We start from the raw sequence: 24533 nt of genomic DNA on the forward strand, positions 1-24533 counted from the left end.
TAAAAGCAGTGTGAAAGTAAAAAAAAATTGTGCAAAATGTGAATTTTGCGCAATATTTCCTCTGTAAGTCTCTCTCCAAACCTTTCAACACAACCTTGATTACACTGACTTTTCATTACAACACCAGCCAAGCAGCACAGTTTCTAAAGCTGCTCGAATGTAACAAAGTAAACAAAGTAAGAAAAGGTTACAAGTTACTCATATAACTGTATACGTCACTCCATGACAGTTTCTATTACTATATACGCTTGTACAAAGTCATGTAAGTATGCATTTAAATCAGTCGTGTCCGAACTTTTTGCACCATGGACCAAAATATGGGCCAATATATCATTGTTAGTTTATTCCTAAGAACATAAATGAGAACTGTCTTTGAAAAGCCTTCACTGGATTTGGCCCATTTTAATTATTGGTGTGACTAAGTTAAATGAAGTTCATGAGGACGGAGACTTTCTGTGTTTTTGATTGTAGAGATTTTCAATGAGAAACTTTATTTCGTAAATAGAAAATTTTAGGTACAACAGGTGCTTTTCTTTTACTAACCATGTGTTTTTGCTTTCATTTCAATATCATAGTAACTAGGGCCACAAATCACCTGCAACTTTTTACTCAAAAACAGGCTTAGACCATTTCTAAACTGCATCCAGGGGCCACACAAAACTACTCCAAGGGCCGCAAATGGCCCCCAGGCCGCACATTGGACACCTCTGGTATAAATGTTTTGCTTTTCTCATAATTTTATACATGTGTGTTACTAAAACCTGAAATGTGCCAGACATCTGGCACCGAACAGCCTTGCCATGCTCATTTTACAGGCAGCTGCTTTCCTTCAAGCATTCCTGTACGTCTTTGTTGATACATGAAGGTATAGCCTCCAGTAGCTTTGTGAACTTGGGCGTGGGACTTAATATTTGTACAGTTGTGGACAAATGAATACACTGCAACACAATTTAATGGGAAGGACACGTCAGTCTGAAAGGCTTGAATCAATGTTTGCCTTCCAGGCGCGTTATGTGATCTTCCCCCAGGTAAAAGATGCTTGTCCCTACAGAACTCAAAGTGAATCCGCCCATCAAATACCAAACAGGATTTTCTGCTGTTCTGCAGTTCGTCCTTTGCCACGTGAGAGTGACCCGAGGTTTATGACTTGAACTTATTTTAATTACCGAGCGTGTGAGACTGGTGGCCTTAAATTCTTCCCGGATAAGGAATCTGAAGCCAGACGACTCTGAGAAAGTTGACTGCAGGATGTATGAACGATTCATTCATTTTCTGTCCCAAACCTCATGAATAGGGATCTCTGTCCTGATAAATGTACTTGCTCTTGAGACACTTTTTTTTTTTTTTTTTGCTCTGGAAACTGCAATACAAAAGCATTACTTTGCGGGGGAGGAGGCAGAACACAATGAATGATTTGTGGAGGCAAACAGCTTTAAGGGTTTTTCATTTCCAAATAAAAGCTTCGTTTTGAGAAGCATGTAAATACTTGTCTTAGTTGCACCATCATATTGGTCATGTACGTGTAGGTATTTTGCATAATCTGTTCTTGCAAGAGGCTTTCAAACATTTTCTTCTACAAAAAAGAGAAAGACATCAGTGTCGCTCTGCTGACCAAACATAAAAAGAGACGATTACAAAGGTTGAACTGTTTTACCCCTCTTCGCCCTCCCAACTCCCTTCTTTCTTTTGGCAGGAACAATGTTGCTGCATTACTTGACTGTTATCCTTCCCCCCCGATGATTTTCTTTAGCATTTTTTACCCCTCTTGTTTGAACAGATGCCGCCCTCCTGCTACAGCCCCCATCCTTTGGGACCGCCATAAGGCCTAGCACAATGAGGTAACACTCAATTTCATTGATAGTGAGAGTCCAGCCCAGTCACTTCCTTCCAACAAGCAACATCAAATAATGTGATGTATATCACTTCCTCAGGCAAAACCGTGGTCTTTTGTCCAACTTTATTTATGAATGGATTATGAAACAGGAGCTGCATGACCGTGTTCACCTTTCAGTCAGTCCAAAGAGCTTTTTGTAGCTGGACTCATTGACCAACAGTAGCTGGTCAATAAATCATTACAAATGTACGCAAATCTTGGTTGATACTCTGCTAATGTTGAAAAAAACATAATTTCGCAATTGCTGTGTTTCCGTTAAATAAGAAATTAATTTAGAATGACGTGATAAGTCAATAAAAATCATAGCAGCGATAGATGTAAGCATCTATATTCATGATTCATGGTGTCTTATTGATGGAGCATCAAACCCCTTATACTTGGGAGCGTTTTGGGTAAACTGTAGTTTGTGATTTTCCAGACGTCCGATGGATTCAACACATTGAAATGAAACAATTTTTGATGAATTGTGCAATGCTGTGAGCTGCACATTGTCTATAAAGAAATTAAAACAAACCATCGTCCTTTTTCCACTTCCTGTCATCTTTTGTCGTTTCCACATCCGGCTGTTGATCATGTGACTTGTATGATGTGACAAAAGTGTTTCATTGCAGTTTTGCAAAATACATCTATTTCGATACAACCAAAACCTCATCTAGAGCAACAACGTTTTAGTGAAAAACACATTTGTTTTTTTTTACTTGGCGTGTTTTCATTAAGCACATTTATTTTCGATTTGGTTAATGAAACACAGCTACTGAAGTGTAGGAAATGAACGGTCAGCAGTGAGATATGAGAGCTTTCATAAGGGTGGCATAGGGTGCATTCACACCAGCTCTGTTTAGTCCACTTTAAACAAACTCCAGTTTGTTTGCCTAGAAAATCAGTTGTTTTTTTTTTTTTGTTCAGATCTGGACCATAAAACAAACTCTGCTCTGCCTAAAAACCTAGGTCTAAGATCAGATGAACTCTGATGTGGTTCAAATTCATATATGAACGCCTAGTTGACTAGGCCAAAAGCAGGAAGCCAAATATAGTGCAGGGCATTCTGAGTAAATACAACCAAAACAAAGCTAGTAGAAAAAATGGATCGTAGTCTTTTACCTAAGACAAAATTGAAATCATGCAACTGCTAAGATCTGATGCTAGCCTGTTTTTGTTTAGATTTCATGAAGAAGGAAGTTGTTCTGTGTCTTCTTCAGAGGTTTTCATATTGTGTTTTTCACTAGTCTTCAATGCAGCGCCACCAAAGGCAAGGATGGGAACGGGTTTTTCAGTTAGCTTGGATCATTTGACAAAATGCAACGTGAAATCAAACCGCACCAGATAAAAATATAATAATGTTGTAATTTTGGTTCCTAATTGAACCAAATCTTCCACACTGATATGTGAAAACCGTCTTAGATTCGCTGCAGAAGGAAAAATGCAACCAGAGTGGTGATTATGCAACTACTCACTGCTGGATGGGAGTCAGATTTATTCAGCTTTCTCATCTTGTTTGGGATCTGCTGCGGGATCTTATCAGTTTGAATTCTGGGTAGAAGTCTGCTCGTAAGATAAGCAGCTGGTGTTTGCCTGTAAACATTGACTGTGGAGGTTCCTGCAGCTTCCAGTGTCTTGTTTCAGCCATTTGCTGGCTAAATGCTTGGAGTGCTGCAGAATCCTAGAGCAAATTTCCCTTTTGACATTTTCTGACTCTGAAACATTGATGCATTTCAGATGGGTTTTGCTGGAACAGTCGTGGGTTTGTCTTTGAAACAAAAAACAAAAAATAATCTGCAGCAGCTTAGATGATAAAGACTATTCAAAGAGGTTTTAGATTTTATACGATTTTATGAACGTTTTGCATTTATTATTGCAGAAAACCAAACATCATACACTTGCATCTATAGTTCTCACTATATAATATGTTTCAAGCTAAAATCAATAGTCACTGAACCAGCAGGAAAATACTGCAAAGCACCATGTTTGCTGTGCAAAAGATTTTTTTTAGTACAGCAGTTTCTGTCTTTGTGTCACATTGTTTTGATGATGCACGTTGAAACAGGAAGTAGATTTACTCTCAAGGGATGAACGTCCGCAAAGCAGAGTGAATCGCCCATAGAAACATGTAGGAGTTGTTTTATTTATGCAAAACAAATGTGGTCATATTTTTGCATATGACATATTACAAACAATCCTTAAAATGTCTTTGTGGTAGTAAACTGAAACCTTCAGTTTTTGTTATTTATCATCTAGGGTTTGGTACATTTTGATTCAAGGGGACCTGGAAATAAAAAGAAAACATTTTTCAGGGGAAAACAAAATTCCATCCTCCCAAAAATTATTTAATGTATTCTTTAAATCGTTTGGGAAATAAAAATACAGTACTTTATTAAAAAACTGGCTTCTTGGATGTTTAAGTTCCCACCTTTTCAAATTGTGGTCAAGGTAAAACTGAGTGAGACCAGCAGCTTATCTCAAGGCTATGGTTTTTATGATTTGTTGTTGTCAATGTCTGAAGGCTATACTCTTCTAATGAATATGCAGCTGTTTGACCTCCTGAGATGTAGTTGATTTGCAGTGGCCTAAATTAATTACATCACAAATTATGCCCAAAGAAACAGTGAGTTTTGTTTTAAATCTACATTTTAAATTGATCCATATTGTTATTTTTTGCTCACTTTTTGACTTGCCCCACAAATAGTTTGATAGTATTTTTTTATCTTCTTTATATATACTTGCTGTAACATGAATTTCCCTTTAGGGACTTGAATAAATCTGAATCTATTAACACTGCACTGTGAGTGGGATTTAATTTTTATTATTTCATTAAATGTTTATTCCCACACCTTCAAAATCTCAAAACTAAACAAGTCTAGCTCCTTATCTCAAGGTTACAGTTGTGGATTTGTTATTTGCTTTATCTGATGGCCTTGTGAGTATAATGGGCTTTGACTGGGCCTTGTCACATTTGCTGCACTTGGATTCAGAATAGTGTTGTACATCCACAAAACTAGTATTTTTTTCTGTTAGATGAGAAAAACATTTTACTTCAAAATTTGATTTGTAACCATCTTCAAATTTGATATTAATTAATCCAAAAGTCTTATCGACCCAAAAGAAATATTATGAGCTATTTGTTGTAAAGTAACAGTGTTATCAGTTTCTCAATTACTTAATGTCACACCTTTCAAATCACTAAAATCAAATCAAGGTAAAGGATGATGATGATTCATGACCTTATCTCAAGGTTTGTCATTATCTGATGGCCTTACACTCCTTATGAGTACAATGTAGGTCATAAATTGTCCACATTTTATTGTTCTCCTCTGAAACACCATGTGTGGTTCCGTAAAGTCTCTAAACATCCGTGTTTTTATTTTTTTCCCCTCCGCTCTGATGGAGGAGAGCCTCTTGTGTTTTTGGTTCCCCCTTTATAGAAGCTCCGCCCTGAAATCAGTCGATTGCGTTTCACATCGCTCTCACCACCGGCCGACCAATCAGAGCGCAAAGTGGGTGGTCCTCGAATGGTGGTCCGTGAGGACGCCAGCCAATCGGAGGCCCGACACAGAGCTCGCCTGAACGACCGTTGGTTGTTTGAATCCAACATTATCTCGCACGCGGTGCCTATTTAAGGAGGCGACGTGATGAGGCGAGATAGCGGTTTCTGTATAAAAGCTAACGGACCGCGCTTCCGGCTCATTTCCTACCAGCGCGAGCAGAGTGAACCGTTATGAATAGTTTGATGGCATCTGAGCTCTGAAAATAATTAATAGTGAAAATATAAGAGCTCCCAGGTGGGGTAACTACTACCAACAGAGTCCATGTGATAGCCCACGCTGCCTCTGCTGAATTCATTCATAATCCCGGGAAGAATAACGGGATCAGCAGAAAATTCACAATTATTAACATTTGCATGAACTGGAATATAAAGTGAAATATGTTTTAAAGCGTCTGCTATTGGCGTATTACATTAACATTCCTATAGACCGTATTCCAACAGCTGATTCCGTTTTATTTAAACACACACACCGCCCATGCAGACGCCCCAAACGAGTCATGTCATTATAGAAACGCACTAGTAGAAGCTACACGAGTTGGTTTCGCTGCCCAGAGGAAACCAAACGTCAGCGCGTACGCCATATTGTAAGTGGCAAGTTGAGGGTTGATACGGATTCAAGAGTATCTGAATAAAAGAAACACTGAAACTTATAATAAATTAATTGTGTTTTCTTTCTTTACAGAATATCTGTTGTTTTTTTTAGAACCTTCAATCAATGAGATGGCTAATATCTGCAACACAAAACAAGACAGATCAACCAATATGGAACACATGTTGCTAAACTTTTATTTACCTGTAAAAAATATACCAACCCAAACTATTTGTTATTCAATTTTAGCAACATTAATCAACATGAAACAAAGTGTTTTTCTCCTTCTTCTTGTAGTTATTACACAGCTCACCTGAGGATGTTAAGTTTAGTTTTTGTTATTTTATTTTTGTGTTGTAGTTTCTCAATATTTGTTTTTATTTTCTCTAAAATTATAATACTTTGCACCTGATTTATTTAGAAAAATGCACACAAATTAGTTTTGTTTTTCTATTGTTTCTGATCATGTTAAGAAGTCATAAGTATTTTTCAGACTTCTATAAACTTATCCAAATTCTGACAAGTTTATGACAAGGGTTTTAATAAAACAATAATAATAAAAAATACAATGCAGTCAATCCAATTGTACCACTTTACCGAGACTATGCTTGGTGAAGTTTTACAACATTTTGAGAGGGCCTCGCGTAGCGTCTAGTATTCTACATCTGTGCTGTCGTCTCACTGGCTTCCTACTGCGTAGAGGAAGGGGAGGAGGTGGGCTGCCGTTTTTCTACCTCCCGATCAGCAGAGAGCCGCTGTTTCATTTCACCTCCGTCTCCGAGCAGCTTGGTCCTCCTCTTCCTCTCCAGGGGTTTAAATTGTGTTAGTTTTTTTTTTTTGTTTTTAGACAAGAAGTGCCAACAATTTAAAAATCCTCAGCCTCACCTGGAGGACCGCACGCCACCGCCATCCCCGGTGAAGAGTGAAGTTTAAACCCGCAGCTGCTGCTCTGGAGACGGCGGACCCGACCCTTTTACGGTCCTACATCAACTCAATCTGTGCTTCTTCAAATATATAAATTTACATATATATTTTTGGAAGTTTTCGTCGACTTCAGTGAAGTTTCCCCCCCCACACCGGCATAATGACTCGGAGATCCTGTGCGATTTACGCCACCGGCATCGTCTGCGCTCACCTCCTGATCGTGGGGATCGCCCTGGTCGTGGCTCAAGTCTTCCAAACGATGATCAACAGCCGGCTAAAACAGGTGAGCAGTCACCGTGAACATGTCATTTTTATTTCCCCCATGTGTGTCTCTCTTTAAATGTGCTTTAAATGTTGCGGTCTGCAGTGACGGATCATTGCTGCATTCGGTGTGTCACGGATGAGCAAGCAACATCAGCCAGGGCATAATTATCCCCTGGATTTGAATGATTAGTGATGGTTTGTTGGTGTTTGTTCGTCTCCATCGTAGCAGGAATTAAATAATAATTTTGGAGTCAAAAAGCTCCACAGCTGTTAAACAAATGGTTTCTGTTTTTAAATTGTGCTTGGAATCCCCTACAACTCCCCACGCTGAAGGGGAATAATGGAGGATATTTAACACCTGGTGCCAACATTTGATTCAATCAAGCATATCTCTGCTTTTCATTGACTGGAACTTGATCTGTAAGTTGTATGATATTTCTCTGAGGGCATTTGTAAACCAATAAAACATTTCTGAGGATGAGTGGCGCAAAAAGTGGGAATTCACTATATTCGAAGCATAGGGGCGCCTTGCTAGAGGGGGCGCCAAAATGGGGGAAAATAATTTCTAGTATTTCTGCATTTATTCATTGAAATGCTTATAATGTGTCTTTCTCAAAAAGTACTTGGCTGCGCCCCTGGTGAGGATGAAGGCTTCATTCTAATTCACTTCAGTGATTACAGGAGGCAGTAGTAGAAGTTTGGTAAATGGGGGGCAGGAGGTGTGCAGCTTTGGGGGAAGGGAGATTGGGTGAGTAGGCAGCCAAATCTGGAGTACTGACTCTCTCCTTCATTCTTTCTCTTTGCAGTGGGTATTTACCAGGACGCAGTCCAAATCTGCAATCATTAAATCAAAGTCTTCGCAGGAAAAAAAAAAAGTGTGAAATTAGAAAATGGCATCCTCTGCTTTTGTATAGGACATGTTTTTCTACGTCTAAAAGTGCGAAATGTCTTGCTTTTTCCTTTTTGCTGTTGTATAAGTAAGAACTGAATGATTCTGATGAATTTGTAGCCTGGTTGGGTGGGGTTAGTGGCAGCTGCAGACCCTTTAAAATACCTCATACTCCTCTGTTCAGCATGCATCAAAGTGTTAAAGTTCCTGCTGCTGCTTCAGAAACTTGGATGCTGCGCCTCAGACACATCAGGGTTAAATTTGGGTCCAAATCAGGGCAGCAGCATCTCAGTGGGACCCAAATTAAGAGTAAAGTTCATCAACAAGGGATCCAACTCTGATGCAGCTGGTGGTTACAAGAAATGACAGCATAGCTAATCCTCTTTTGCCAAATAAATCAGACTTGCCCCAGACGTGTTGAACGGACTCCAAAAACGCATCTAATCTGAGGCCGAATGTGCTTTTACGTAAAAGTACAGCAGCACAGGAGGAACGGTGGCAGGAATTTGTTGCCTTTCCTCATCCCTGAGGGCATCATTTTTACCACAAAGACGTCACCTAATTCCTTGTTGTTTATCCTGCTTAAATGAATGTTCAGCTCAAGTGACAAAGCTGAAAAGAGGGGGGAAAAAAAAGAAACGCCCATTCATGCCACTCCTTTTCACTGAGGTGTTAAGAAACCTTGAAGAGCAAGGTCATGCAGCTGAAGTCTTTTTCAACTTTCAACCTAATTAAACCGTTTCTCCTTCAGTCCACTGGAAACACAGCTTCATGTTCTTGTTTGTGACAAAGGAAGGATTTTCCCTGATAAATCGCCGTTCTTTTACCTTCGCCCGAAGCCCTTTGAAAGACCTTTATCCAAGGTTGACAAACACAACGATTCATGCAGGCTGGAGTCACATGTTCAGGCTCCCTGAACGCTGGCTGCAGGGAAGCAGCCAGATGACAGGCAGGCCTTTTCTAAAGCAGCGGCTTGTTACTGTTTAGAAAAAGGAACAAATTGTAGTAATTTGTTCTTACTCAGCGGACGGTCACACCTTTTTCTTCTAACGTTATCTGGTTTCATTTCAGGTTTTTAATTAAGAAGCAGACTCATCAGGACTCCAGAGAGTCCGGCTCTTTAAATACCTCTAGTTCCCTTTAAAGAGCTGATTCTAAACTAAAAAACGCTTGTTCAAACGTTTGAAAACGTCTTAAACCAAGACGTAGTTCAGTGTTTTTCTGCTTAATCTGAGTTTAGGTCGAGATGCACCGATCGATCATTGGAGATTTTTATTTTATTTTGTGACACAGTGGAAGAGATTGAACAGTAGCAGGTTCTTTAAGAGGTACTTGTTTTGAACCCAACAAAAAAATTTAGGAATTGTTACATTATCAAACATAATAGCATTAAAAGAATGAAAATGTTGGGAGTATTTGTTTTATTGCAGCGTGTCGCCAATCAGAGCTGATCAATGGAAAATTGGGCAAACAATCTCTGATTATTGGTGCATCTTTAATTTGAGGAGTTTTCTTAGGATAAAAAGATATTTTGATGTTTCTGCTATCAAAACCTTTGTTTTCATTTAAATTTAGTTTTTTTTTTTGTTTGCTTCCAAAAACAAGCCAGTGAAGAACTTTGCAAAAAAAGGAGGAATTAAGAAAAAAAACATCCATTAGAGCACTTTAAATGGTGGAAGTTGTTGCCCAAACAGGAAGCTTTAGACATGCCTTATGGTATATTTCCTCAACTGTATTCTGTGAAAGACCACAGAAAACAAAATGTGCGGCTTCTGTGAAGTGCACCTCTCGGAGGGAATGACACGGAAGTGGAGCACTTCTCTCCTCCCAGATGCTGATTTTCTTTTCCAGTCAGCAGACACCTTGAGTGAACATGCTGCTTCACAGCTGAGTGCTCAAGTTAAACATTACTGTATCGCCCGGTTCTTTCTCACTTTTTCCACCCGATTTCAAACCCAATCTCGTTTGAAATCGCCTGGAGGGTGTACGCCTTAACTTTGTGGGGGCGTTTTATGACTTTCCACACGTAGTTTTGAATGGCTGATGCTCCAAATGCGGTGGTGCCTCTGGAAATCTGGGTTTTGCCCAGGCTTGCTGAAGTTGGACTATTTGCTGCTTTTTGTTCCGATTCACTGTCAGATTTTTCCCGTTTTGGTTTTTGAGGTTCTTGGCCTGGCATTGAAGACGGTGAAAAGCTTTGACATCGCCCCTAGACAACGATGAAACCAAAAGCTTACAGCATCACTTCCAAAGCAATGTTTGTTTGGTATTCTGATGTTTCTCAGTTTGAATGTGTGGCTTTTTTTTTTTTTTTCTTGACAGGAAATTACTTTGACAGAGAAGAGTCAGATGTTTGAGTCATGGAAGAACCCACCCCCACCTGTTTACATGGAGTATTACTTCTTCAACGTTACCAATCCTGAGGAGTTTTTGGCAGGAGGGAAGGCGTCTGTTAAACAGATCGGCCCTTACACTTACAGGTAAATTTCACAGCGAGTGACAGATTAATAAAAATTTTCTTTTTATTTTATTTCTCACAAAACATAATTCTCACCCAGAGGAAATGTCAGAAAAAGGAAGTGACACCAATTTTCCAAATAAGTTCTTCATTACAAACTTATTCAGACAGTACTTTGCAGAAGTGAAAATAAAACTAATTTGCTTAATCAGGTTTGACTGAAATTGGGCTGTTTTGCTAAAAAGGTTAAAAATGTGACAAATCTGTCAGAGGCATTTCCTAATCTACATGCGTTTGTAATTTCAGTAGAATGTGGTTTTTAAAAGTGATCAATTCAGGGCTGCTAAACACAAATTGACTCCACATTTTATTTGTTAAAATGTTGATAAAAGATGTTGTTTTTTCCCCCCTTCTCTTCAAGTTTTGTTAGTCTGACACAGTATAACAAAAAACAGCAAAATGTGAAGAAGTATAAAGGATAAAAGTACTTTTACAATGGCTTGTTAACAATGGGGCTGCAGCTAGCGATTATTATTCTGATAATTGATTAATTGGATAAAAAAAATTTGTCACATTCTGCAAATTAATACAATATTATGAATGTGTGAAAACAAACAAATAATTCAATTCATTTTTTAAAATAAGAAAATAAACATTTCTGTCTAAAATGCAAACATATTGACAGGTATTTTATATCTTAAAAATGTGTGAATATTTTGTACTGTTTAGGCTTAATATGATGATTTTTCAGTAAGTGGCATTTTTGTGTTTTTTTTCACTTAACGATTAATTGATTATTAATTTAGTTGACGATTATTTTAAGAACTGATTCATCATTATGAATCAGATTAATCGTTCCAGGCCTAGTAAATAACTTGTTTAATTTATGATTAAGAAGATATGAAGACGTTTCTCCCAGCTATCACCAGTCGCAGCTAAGCTGGATGTGATTCAGTGCCAAAGTGGTTGCATTGTTTACAATGATTAACGGATGTCCCTGTCCACACCAGGGAATACCGACCAAGGGAAAATGTAACTTTCTTGGAAAATGGCACAAAGGTTTATGCCCTGAACCCCAAATCCTTTGTCTTTGTTCCTGAGAAGTCGGCTGGTGACCCTGAGGTTGACATTGTCAGGACAGTCAACATCCCATTTGTGGTGAGACAAAGTGTCTGCTTTATTGTCCTTTGGTTTGACTGACATTTGTTTTCCACCGACTCGCTTCATGTCACCGTCATGTTTGTTTTATTGTGACATTTTATAATGTTTTGAACATATAAACTATAAATGTACATTAGGCCAAATCAAGCAAATAACAGGAACTTAAAACTGCAAAATATTCCAAACAGAAGGTGCTTCTCTTTCTCTTTCCATGTGTTAATGTGAAGTTTTTCCGTCATTCTCTGTATTTTAAAGGCGGTGATGAACGAGTTGAACTCCTACAGCTTTTATGTGCGGCCCATGGTTTCCATGTATATAAGCAGCCTGGGCATTGAAATTTTCATGACCCGCACCGTCCATGAGATTCTGTGGGGCTTCAAGGACCCTCTCCTTTCAAAGATCCACAAACTTAAGCCAGATGTGGACGAATACTTTGGTCTGATGTGGAAGGTGAGGTTGTTTTTTAATTTTTTTTCTTTGTTTTTGTAAATATATCCCTTACTGGTTGCTCAGAGTTACTGAAAAGACAAAAAAAGGGGGAAGTTGGTGGTAATGTCACTTGAAGAGGCATCTCCTGATGCTGATGGAATATTTTGTACTTCCTATCGACAGAGCAGCGTCTGCAGTTTGTCACAAGCGGTAACATAATCAAGCACATGACTGCAGGGTTACGCAGATGGAGCTTTGCTAATTGATCGGAAAATGAACGGAAATGACCGTGTTCGGTTCTCTGTTATGTTTCAGTTCGAACAGGAAAATAAACATTGTAAACACAATGAAATTATTAGAATTTATAGCCGTAAACATTAGCGCTGCTCTTGTAAAAGCGTGTGTTGTTCCTGCATTAAAAGACCTGTCAGTGGAAATACAAAGGAGTATGTTTTTTGTTGTTTTCCCCTCCTTAGAGGGTCATAAATACAGTTTGACAGATGCACTTCCACTGCTTCCTGCTGTGTCGCTCCTCAACACAACATGTCTGAACATTGTTTCCTCCTCATCCTCCACAGAAAAACGGCACTCATGAGGGAGAGTTTGTGTTTCACACCGGCGAGCAGAACTACTTGGATTACGGAAAGATCGACACCTGGAATGGCCTGAGGTAAACTTTCAAGTTGAGCCATGCTTTTTGGTCTGAATGATATGAAACTCTGCTGTCAGCATGTTCCTAAAACGTCCATCGTTCCTGATATCCATGTTTGCTTTGTTTCAAAACGCACAGAGGCGAGAACCTTTGCTCTTTGGTTTTTAGGCTAAAAAGGATTGCAAAATTTGAATGTTTGGAGACAAAAATGTGGGTGAAAGTGTAGTTTTAACTCAGTCAGCATGAACAAGCAAAATCCATCTATTTATCTGATTTTATCTGTGTCTTGTAAGATTAAATTTGAATTTTTTAAAATGTGGTTATAATTAGACAATCAGGAAAGAATGGGAATAAATTCTAAGAGATTTATTTTATTAATAGGCTTCTTTGCAGTTTGGAAGTATATTAATATATTGTAGGTATTTCAGGATGAAGTTAATCATTAATTGTTTGTTCATATCTTTAAGGCGTAGTTCAGAACATTTAAGTTAGGTTCTGTCAGTAGTTAATAATTTACGTTTAGTATGTCTTATACTCTAATATAGGGCAATTATTTGCGTGCTTTATTCTTGAAAATAAGATAGAAGAAGGTGCGCCACCAATGAGAAACCCGAGTGAAATGTGTACTGAAAATGGATTCTATGAAACATTCCTAGTCAAAGTAGCTGTTTGGTATCAAAGTTCATCGGTATAATGAGCAAGAAATATATTGGCACCCTAAGAAAACATAGTTTTAGAGATTTTTAAACCACTTTTTGATTAGGTAGAAATATTTGGCATGTTCCATTCCCAGAACCTTTCTCACAGGAAGATTATTGGTGACGCACCGCCTCCTACCTCCACTTTCAGTAGAGAAAGTCATTAACTTGTTTGTAAATAATTGTTAAATACAAGGTGAAAATTATTTTAAAGGTCATAAAATAAAGTTTTTGCATAGATCTCCATCAAATTTCAGAGATTAAAATGTTGTTTTAAGTCTGCAGATAATCTGTATAACCTGAATAAAAATTACTACAGCAGACCGTCACTTTAATTAAAATTGTGAACTTTCCATTTTGTCCAACATAAACATTACAGTCCTAATTAAATGTGTAAACAAAGCAGACGTCTTAAGCTTGTTCATAGTTTCCTTGCTTCATTTCTCTCTCCTGCAGGAAAATGTCATGGTGGTCCTCCAATCAGAGCAACATGATCAACGGCACGGACGGCGCCGTCTTCCACCCGCTCATCGACAGAAACGAGCTGCTGTACATCTTCGCCGCTGACCTCTGCCGGTATGCACGTGTGTTTGTTGTTCTTGCTAATTTGTTTACAGTCAAAGCATGGCGGCAGAGGGGAGACTGAAGGTTTCCGCTCAGGTTTATGGTATGGAAGGAAGTGCCAGTGAAGTCATTTACTGACTGATGAGTACATGTGCTGTTACAACTAATGATAAGACTGGCAGCAAAGTATAAACACCAGGAAAGAGATATCAGGGTTTATTATTCAGTAAATCATTCTGCAGAGTGTCGCTCTAATTTTAGCAGGGCTGGGCAATGAATTGATTTTAGTGAGTATATGAATTTTTGGTTTTTGATGAGTTTATTTTTGGAATATAATTTTTTCCCCATGGCCCAGGGTTTCTAGTATAAGAACCCAAATGGGTTTCTACTGCAGTGGAAACCCATTTGGGTTCTTATACTCTCCTATAGGGGTTTAACCCATTTGGGTTTCTACCGTTTCTAAAAACAACCCGATCACTTAAAAAAAATCTCCCAGCTGTTTTCTGGCAATTAATTAATGTTTTTTGGTGTCTGGAAAATTTGTAGTTTTGAAAACTTTCTGAATGTAGCTTTGCAAATCAGCAGACGCTGGTCCTCACCTAGCAACCCCAATGAATTCCGGCCCGTTACCTAGCAACCCCAGCAGAGCTCTGCCCGTCACCTAGCAACCAAAGCAAAGTTCCAGAGCACTTGGGGAGAAAGCAGCTCGGTTGTTCTTACAACACTGCTGTCATTCCTCAGGTCCATTCACCTGGCATACGTGGAGGACGTGGAGGTGAAGGGAATCCAGGCGTACCGCTTCGCGCCCCCCAACGATGTTCTCATGAACCCCAAGGAAAATCCCACCAACGCCGGCTTCTGCGTGCCGGCGGGAGAGTGCCTCGGCACCGGGGTGCTGAAAGTCAGCGTTTGTCGAGAAGGTATGACCCGACCCCGACCAACCGGATGTCACAATCACAACCAACCCCATGACACAGTTTCCTACCCCCTTCATTCCTAAATGTCCACTCTTTTGGACAGCGACCTTTTCCTCCGCCTGGTCGCCGACATTCCCGGTGTTTGAGCTCATCAGATTTGACTCAACAATGGTTCAATGATTAACTCTGCTGACTGTGCAGGAAGGGTTTATGGCACTGATTAAGTGCAGTAGGATTGCTGTAATAAAGACAATCTCTGCTATGATCCTTTAACCTTGCTGATTATGCTTGCAGCTTATTTTTAAATTTTCATTCTTAAGTATAGGGCTTAAACGATTAATCCCAATAAATTGATTATTGAAATAATCGCCAACTAATTTAGTAATTAATTAACTGGAGTATACGGATTCAAAAAAGAAAATATTTTGAGGAAATTGCATAATCAGAGCAGATTTGAAGCCGAAACTGTACAGAAAATATAGACATTTTGCATTTTAGACAAAACTCAAAACTTCTCAAGTGCAATAAAGGTTCAGACAAAAGGGGGAAAATGTTGGTGACTGGTAACTTTATAGAGTTTTGCGTAGGCCTGTTAGTGAACCATTCATTTCATTCAGGTGTGTTGAAGCAGTAAAGTAGTAGGAAAATGACCTATAATATCTTATAGTGGGTGCGTAAAGGTAGAAGTGACGGCAAAGCAGAGTGGGAGGAGTTTTCTTCCTTAAATGGGGGCGGGGGGGAAAGCAGGATAAGATTTATCAAAATGCAAAAAAGTAAGGTAGGGTAGAAACTGAGACTTTTATTCTGGTGTAATTTATGTTTTGAATTTCCATTTAAACCTTAGAAAAGTTGTTACTAACACAAACGGAGAAAATGGGTAATTGATAACATTATGTTTCATTCATATTTTCAGAAGCTACAGACAGTGCAGTTTTATGTGCAAATCAAGCATTTTGGATTAAAAACGGCAGCATCAGACTCACTGAGAACTTGAATCATATTCTGCTGATTCATTTTAATATTTAACTCGACGCCCAATAACTAATCTTTTTATGAGCCTTGGTTGAGGCGTTTGTTTAAAACGGACAACACTTAAATGCTCTATTTCAATTTGTTTTACAGACTTTCTGTACTTAAGCTGCAGAATCTTTTTGAACTACTTTGTATAGTTAATACAACCTTAAAATGAAGTATTAAAATGAAGCCGAGGCACATTTCCATGAACAAATCAGCTTAATTTCTTTATGCAAAATCCTCAGGACTTGTTGGTTTCCGGCGTTTATGTCTCATGTTTCTCGCTCAGTGCTTAATGTTGATGCATTACCTGCAGCTGTAGGTAATGCACCCAATAGCTCTTTCTTCCTAAGTTTGAATTGATTTTACTGTACAGTAGGAAAATTTAAGTAGTCAATGTAAAAGCCTGTAATAAAATCCTCCTTATTTAAATGAGCTTTTATGAACACTCCATCTTTCGCTGTCAGCGTTTGTTTATGATGTGAAAAATCTCCAGATTGTTCCTCGCATGCCTCTCTTTCTGACCTTTATTTGTTTTGCAAACGCCAACCTGTCTCGGTTCTTTCCAGGTGCTCCCATCGTCGTTTCCTTCCCTCACTTCTACCAGGCCGACCCGGCGTACATCAACGCCGTCGACGGGCTGAACCCCAACAAGGAGGAACATGAGACGTACCTGGATTTACAGCCGGTACGGCAAACAGTTAAAACCTCCACTGATAACATCTGAATCAGGATCACTGCTTTTACTGTGATTTTGAGTCGTCATCTTTTTATTTTGACTTGATCAACATGGAATGAAAGGACAGATACAAACGTATATAGAATTATTTGTATTTGCATACACTCATCTTGAATTTTTGGTTTTTGAAGATTTAGGTGATTATTATATATATATATATATATATATATATATATATATATATATATTTTATTCACCAATTAACTCTTAGGGTTTCCATAGTTCAGAGTGATGTCAGCATAGCCAAGGCGGCCATCTTGTTAGTAAAGCATATTTTACAGCTTCTATTCATTTTTATTTTGAATTCAAGTTTTGCGATAAAATACAAGGGTCAGGCTACTATGTCTTATTTAATAACATGAATAAAGTCAATGTTGCAGAATAAAATCATAATATGAAGAGAGTGAAGTAGTAATTTTATTAAAACTCCAACAAAAAATTTTTTATCCAACTTTTTTTCTCATTAAAACAACTTTACTTGTGATTTTAAGACATTCTTCTGGTAAAATTGCGTCTTTATTCTGCTATTTTCTCTTAGTTAAACCGAAATTCTCTTGGCCAAGGCCTAATGTTCTGACGATTGAAACAAAGGCCACTTTTTAAAAATGTTTTCTGGCATTTGTAATTTCACTTTTATAAAAGAAATCAAGAAAAACATCAATTAGTATGGGGGGGAAAAAAAAAACCTGAGATTTTATTTTTATGCCCTTTATTCATCATAGCCAGGAGTATCCTGCAGATATAAGCCAACAAGGCTAACAAAGGAGTCCCATATCATGACGCTGCCACCACCATCCTGCCTCTGATACGCTCAAACATGTTGCCATGTTTCCAATCCTCAAATCGTACCGTTTGAATTGATCATTAGCATAATGTTGATGTTTTTTGTGGCAGTTTCCTTCCTTTGTGTAGAAATTAAGGAAATGTGCTTGTCGGCTCTCTTGCAGACTACTGGTGTTCCCATCCGTGCCTGTAAGAGAGCTCAGCTCAATATCATCCTGAAGAGAGTCCCGGGCTTCCCGTAAGTCTCGCTGTTGAACTCTGACCTACTTTCCTGTTGCAACACTCTGTCAACATCCAGGCAGCATGTTGTGCCAGATGTTCCTCCTAACCTCCGTCTCTTTTTGTTTTCAGTAAAACAAAGTTAATCAACGAGACAATTTTCCCCATCATGTTTGTCAACGAGGTGAGACACTCAGAAACGAACCTCCGACGTTCTGGTAACGTCGCCTGAACCACAAATCAACCTTATCTCTCTCCAAATGTAGACGGCAACCATCGATGACAACTCTGCGTCTCAGATGAGGACGCTGCTCCTCATCGTCACTCTCGTCTCAAACTTCCCGCTGCTCATCGTGGGGTTGGGGATCATCCTGCTGCTGGTGCTTGTTGTGGTGTTCTGCAGGAACCGTCAGAAGAAGGTAAGAAACAGAAACTTTGCTCTGCATTTCACTGCTATTTGGCTTTCTGCTTACATTAACTCGCAGTGCGAAACTACCATGGCATATTAGGGCCATTGTAGATTAAAAAAATGGTTATATTTTAAATCGGAAATGTTGTGATTGAGTTCAGAAATGTTCTAGCAAAACTTAGGAAATTTCTGAGTTTTAAGAGTTAAAAATTTACTATAAAAAACCTCAGAAAGTTTCTGGAAAATAAACTGGAAACTTCTGAGTGAAAAAAAAAATAGAAAATTTTCAACTTTTGGAGTTTTTTTTTAATTAAATTTAATTTCCAAATTTCTTTGGAGAATTTGGACATTTGAAAGAAACTCGGGCATTTAGAGTTTTGTCTAGCAAAGTTTAAACTTTTCAAACTGAGAAATTTACTTTTGAGTTTATTTTCAAAATTTCTGAGTTTTTTGGCAGACGTTTACTCCTTTTTTTAATCTACAATGGCCCTAATTCAGCCTCCACCTGATAAGTACATGTAACTTTGTACTTTTGCATATTACTGCACAAACTGCACTCGGCAGCTGCAAGTTCTGCACACGTTCACTCACACACCGCATGATTTGTAGGCAGTAAAGCCAGCTTGAGCAGTTTTCAGCATTCTGGATCTAATGGAGGTCACTGCAAAACCACAAAATTTTACCAAGTATTTTTGATTCAAATGTGAACCTAGCCTTCATCAGACCAGGTGCGAATATCTTTGTCAGGTCTCAGTTAATTGAGATCTGACACAAGCAAAAAACCAAAATAGATCATCAGCAAAAGTCTGATCTTTTCCATCAGTCTTGCACAGTAACATCAGATTGAAGTCATTTATTTTCAGGATCAGTCCTGAATGTGTTCACTCTTCCAGTAGTAAAATGTCACACAATGCAAAACCACAAAATCTTATCAATTTTTTTTTGTCTAATTTCTAGTGCAAATACATTAGGACACCTGAAAAAAGACAAAAATTGACTCGAGTAACTTTTCAGCGAGATATAGAAGCTTGTTTAATATAAATAATTCCTTGATATTAATGAAAAAAGTACTAGTTATTTAACTTATTACAAGACGTTTTTACCAGATTTAATGTTCTACTTGAGTCTTTAGCAATAGGGTTTTGCTCACATTACTTTGTAACAATTTTTAATAAATGTGACTTCATATTTTTTAAATACTTTTTAAGTTGATAAAAGTATTCTTAATTAAGGACTAACTCTCATGTCCTGTGGGAGATTTTGTTGCATTGTCTCATTTTCCAGTTCAGACATTTTCCCTATATTATAAGTTAAAGTAATTAAGTATTTTAAGCAATTATTGACTTAAAACAAGTTCATATATGTTGCTCAATATTTACTCATAAGCTAGTTTTGTCTTTTTTCATCTGTTCTAAGATATTTCCTCTAGAAACCAAAGTACTTGGTAAAATTTTGTGATTTTGCAGTGCTTTGTGGTGCTTTTTAAAGTTTTCTAGCAGTGAATGCACTTTTTGACAAATTAAGGAAGAAAAACATCTCAGTTCCCTTTGAGTCTGCACAGCTGTAGGTTAACAACCCAGAGTAACCTCAGGATTGATGGCCCCCCTCTTATCTCCAGCAGTGACTGATGCGTGGTTTTGAACTGTAGCCTCAACAGAGTCTGAGATCACTTTAATTCAGATAACAAAAGAAGAATTTGGAAGTGCTGCTGTCGTCTCTGACGTGCTTCTCTGATGCTTTGGGTATCCTGGCTGCTTTAGGTCATCCACAGAGCTTCCTGCTCTCAGAAAAATGGACCCAGTGTGATAAAAACAAAGGACCATTAAAATGTTATAGGGGAGAATATGGAAAAATTATTAAATCTTTTACACAGTAAAACCAATACATTGCAAAAACAAAATCTTAAGTATTTTTGGTCTGGTTTCAAGTGCAAATATCTTGGTACACCTGAAATAAGGCTAACTAACTAACTTACAAGTAACTTTTTACAAGTTATACAAGCTTGTTTTAAGTAAAACAATCCTTAATATGAATAAAAAAATGCTTGTTTTACTGGCAGATTAATTCACTCATAATACAGGAAAAAAGTCTTGTTATAAGTTAAATAATCTGACAGTGGAACTAGTACTTTTTCATCAATATTAATATTATCATGCAACTTGCTGAAAATGTACTTCTAAGTCTTATTTCAAGTGTACTAAGATATTAACACTAACTAAAGACCAAAAATACTTGGTAAGATTTTGTGTTTTTGCAGTGTACTGTCCACTGGATTTCAACCTGCAGCGGCATCCACTGCTGTCCTGTTTTACCTGCAGTAACTTAATTCATTATTGTGTCATCACACAGTTTAAGGCAAAGGGCTGAGAAATACAAGGATGAATCGCCACAAAAGAAAAACAATTCCTTCTTTTTTCTTTAGATTTATTTCACAATCTGATGTTTAGTGACGTGACTGGTTGGAAGGTTGTGCAAGTTGGTAAAGTCACAAGTCGCCACATGTCTCATCTTGTAATATGTTTTTGAAAGGAAAATGAAGAAAAAACGGGGTTTAAAAATTATTTTGATTAATCTGTTCATATGTTATTAGAAGGCCTTCACACTAAAGTAATATAAGAAAAAAATTATAAAAATATTGGAGAAAAAGGGGGGAAAAAAGATTTTCTCATGTTATAATTTGAAGATCGGAGTTTATTATAAAATGATGGACTTAAAAAAGGCAAAGGCTGGCATTTACTCGGCTTGTTTGAGGAATGTCTGTCATGATGCACCTCCTGATGAACACCAAACCTGGCTTGAGCTGCAGTTTAAGATGAAGACGATTTATTTTCACAGAGGGAGTTTTTACGTTTTCACCGATTATGACCTTGTAAAGCTGAAACGATGCCGACGGATTCATCCGCCTTTCCTAGCTTAGCTTCAACGCTAGAAACAACCAGGTTCAAGTTAAAACAAAAACTTTATCAGCCGAGTTTCTTTACCAGGATGGATTTGTTTTTTCTTATCTTGCTGCATGCGCTGCTATGCTAAGCAGCTCGGTTTATTCCCTAAATCATGGATTTTTGGGGTATTTCCTCTTAAGAAATGCTTAATTGCAATGTTTTATTAACCATGTTCTGATTTAAGTTTTCTGTTTAACCCCGTTATTTTTGTCCTTTCTGTTTTTAGAATGAAGTTAAACGAATAGATTTTACCGAGGCTTTTCATTCTTTCACTGTAAGTCTTCAGTTTCCCTTTGTTTTTATTCTCATTTTTTAACATTTTTGTGGCTTTTCTGGAAGGGATGCACTGATAAGAATTTTCTTTTGGATAAGCTCCGACCTGCTGTTGCAGATTTTACCCAAATCCTAAAAAAATATAAGATGGGAACTTTAAAGAATTCAGAAAAATTAATTACTCAGAATATTTCCCAGCTTTCCAGAGATGTGCATTTATTGATAAACTAATTATTTATGTCATAAATACATTAAAACAGCTTTAGCATCATATATTGGCGATTAGCATGGCTAGCATTACTGAGGTTTTCAAAGACCTGCCAACGTTTCCAAACCCATCATATTCCATGACTGGCTGAGGTTGAACACTTTAACGGATAAAATAAAGCAACTTTGCTGTTTCTCTGCTAAGCCTTCTTGTTGTCTGCTGAAAGTCTTGCTCGCTCTTGTTTTCTCACAGCCTGAATAAACCAGTGACATGTCTCGACGTGTAAAAAAAAAATATGGCTTCCTTTTAAATGGCTGTCATCACTTGCACTGAAAGCGACTAACTGTCAGTCTTTTCCCTCAGTGACCGCGAACACACCTGGTAGTGCTCAGGCATGCCGCCTTCACTGACTGGAAGAATATTGTATTTTTTTAGTTCACCAATCAGAGCCAAGCTAACACTTAAAGGAGACCCATTACACCAAATTCACTTCTCGCACGTTTTTATACTTCCATTCAGATCTCTACTGCTTCTAAAAACAGCCAAAACGCTTAAAAAAAACACAAACATTTTCAAGAACCTTCTGAGTGTAATGTCACAAATCAGCGGGCACTGCCTGTTGCCTAGCAACTCCAGCAAAGCTCCACCGTTACCTAGCAACCCAAGCTGAGCTCCAGCACGTTTGGTCACCTGGTTTTACTGCAGTATTTGCTGTACAATGGCTGCTGGAAAAAACAAGTGTTTTGTTATTGACTTGCCGTCCTTGCTGCATTCTTGTTGGTTGTGAAGAACGCTCCACTTCTACTTTTCAAAGATATACGGTTGTATAAATGTGCATCTGCTGCAGCCATTTTCATGCGAGTGTAAATGTTGAGTGGGGGGCGTGGTCAGGAGCAGCCTATTTGGATTTAAAGTAACAAGATGCCCTAAAACAGCTCTTTATGACAGGAGCTCAAAATAGGCAAAACTGACCAGACTCATTGTCTAAGAATAATTTTGTTAAAAAAAAGTGAACATGTTTGTACAGATGATGGACCTATCCTAACCTGTTCAAGGCAGCATAGTCGGCCACCTTTAAACCAATTGATTCCAGTTGTCGGTCATTCTTTCAGTGCATCTCTAATTGCAAATTTTCATTTCTAATTGTTTTCATTTATCAAAACATTTGTTTCTCGCCTCCATTGTAATTTTTCCCATTTTATTTGATTTGTTTTTGAACTGTACCGTAAAACATTTCAAGTCAAAGCATTTGATTCCATTGTGATGTTGATGTTTAAAATGGGGCTGGACATTATGCCAACAATATGTTGTTTTGCACTGACGTTACTCTTCCTGCTCAGACGGCGAAAGACGACACCGCATACACGCAAGTCAGCGACAAGCTGGACGACTCATCAGAAAAGCCGGCCAACCAGCCGATGAAGAACGGCTCCTACATTGCCATGTCGCCGGTGGAGGCCCAGAAGTGTTGATTGAGGATTCCTCTCCCCAAGCGTGGAGATCCGGAGGGCTGTGGGTTGTTTCATTAGCATGGGTGGGGGAGGACACAGTGCGACACAAACCCCGGAGATCGTTTAGCCTACAAAGACATTGATCCTCTTCCTGAGCACTCTTCTGGCCGTCTATCCTCCTGCCTGCAGGACTGCAACACAACCAACCCCTCCCCCACCGTGCGTAAACACTTCCATCCTGGCAGACCCTGAACACAGGGACTTTTCAGACTGGAAATGGTTGGGTTCAACCAGGAATATAATGCAAAAATGCTTTCTCCATAATTCTACTAAGGGAAAATTAAAAACTTAGCGTAGTCGTCCCCCTTGCACACGGATGCATGATCCTCTGGGCAGACGCCGCTGGTGAAACTCAGTGTTTCGCTTTAACTCGAACAACGGTAGGTGTTGCAGTCGTTTTCTGTCAGCACTGCGAGAGGAGAAAACTTTGAGCCGTCAGATTAAAAATCCCTTACAAACCTGGAAAACCTCCTGGGATCAGGCGAGTTAGCGGATTTGCAAGCAAACGTAAACTTAGTATATTTTGTAAGGAAAGCATAAAAAAACCAACAACTGAGCCTTTTTTTCCAAGATGAGCTAGTGCACCTGCAGGTTATTCACATTGCACTTCCAGTATGAGTCGGTGAATCTGTGTGCGCACCTTTATTTTTAAATGGACTACTGTCTTTTTCCTAATGCAGGCACAGTTTAGTATGAAACCTGAAATACTCGTGATTTTCATTCTCCTTTTCTCCCAGGTTTTCTTTCCTTAAAACACTATTTAGAGTGAAAATCCCTGATCTGAGGCATCTTCGCTTTAAAATTCATAAAAATATTCATAAATTATAAAAAAAAAGGAATAAAACACCAACTTGACTTACAAGGGAAACTTGAACCTGTTTCTGCCTTACCAGGGTTCAGCGTATTCAGATAAGCTGGGAACACTTCTACTGTACATATTTAAAGGGGAACTAACTGAGATACCTCTGACCAAATCCAGCTGGCAGTCACAGGCGTGCCGAGAGACGCTAATTTCACTCTGGTGTCGATGCTTCTCCTCGTCCTCACTGCTACATATTAGAGATGAAAAGCACAATTTGGATTGCGGGAATCTTCTTTTTTCTTTTTTCTTCTTTTGTTTTTGTATTTGCAGCTGATCTGTCAGACACTGTCAGGTGCCGTGCGTGTTCAGACCGGGACCCCGGCGTGCCGCTCGCCGCTGTGCACTCACTCAGTTTGCCAAGTAGCTGCAGGCGTTCAGGCAAACTCGGCACACAGCACTTGAATCACTGTTTGTCTTACGTCTTCTCTGTGTGTCCGCCACATTTGTCAAGACTCCCTCCAGCGGTCTCTGGTAGCGAGAGGATATAAGGCCATAAAACTATCAACCTGAAAAAAAAAAATGTCCTGTACTTTGCCTGGAAATGTTTTGTCGTCATTTGTCCTGATTGTTTCAATTCAAGTGGTCCATTTGTA

General features: G+C 38.6%; 1 protein-coding gene across 2 annotated transcripts; it reads left to right on the forward strand.

Moving 5' to 3' along the window:
• Window positions 1-6827: 6827 nt before the first annotated feature.
• On the forward strand, window positions 6828-23913 carry scarb2a (scavenger receptor class B, member 2a). Of its 2 annotated transcripts, XM_015041577.1 has the most exons (13): window positions 6829-7231; window positions 10424-10581; window positions 11570-11717; window positions 11976-12170; window positions 12728-12819; window positions 13956-14075; window positions 14805-14983; window positions 16564-16682; window positions 17681-17754; window positions 17868-17919; window positions 18002-18154; window positions 21313-21360; window positions 22908-23913. In XM_015041577.1, exons 1-13 carry the CDS (start codon window positions 7109-7111, stop codon window positions 23037-23039), a joined length of 1593 nt encoding a protein of 530 aa, XP_014897063.1. In that variant the 5' UTR covers window positions 6829-7108; the 3' UTR covers window positions 23040-23913. The 2 variants fall into 2 exon arrangements, with proteins under 2 accessions (XP_014897070.1, XP_014897063.1); XM_015041584.1 differs by lacking the exon at window positions 21313-21360 and having other exon boundaries at window positions 6828-7231.
• The last annotated feature ends 620 nt before the right edge of the window (window positions 23914-24533 follow it).

The sequence above is a fragment of the Poecilia latipinna genome, unplaced genomic scaffold, assembly GCF_001443285.1.
Source record: "Poecilia latipinna isolate Pla-1442-1.1 unplaced genomic scaffold, P_latipinna-1.0 Scaffold32, whole genome shotgun sequence".
In the NCBI taxonomy this organism is placed as follows: domain Eukaryota; kingdom Metazoa; phylum Chordata; class Actinopteri; order Cyprinodontiformes; family Poeciliidae; genus Poecilia; species Poecilia latipinna.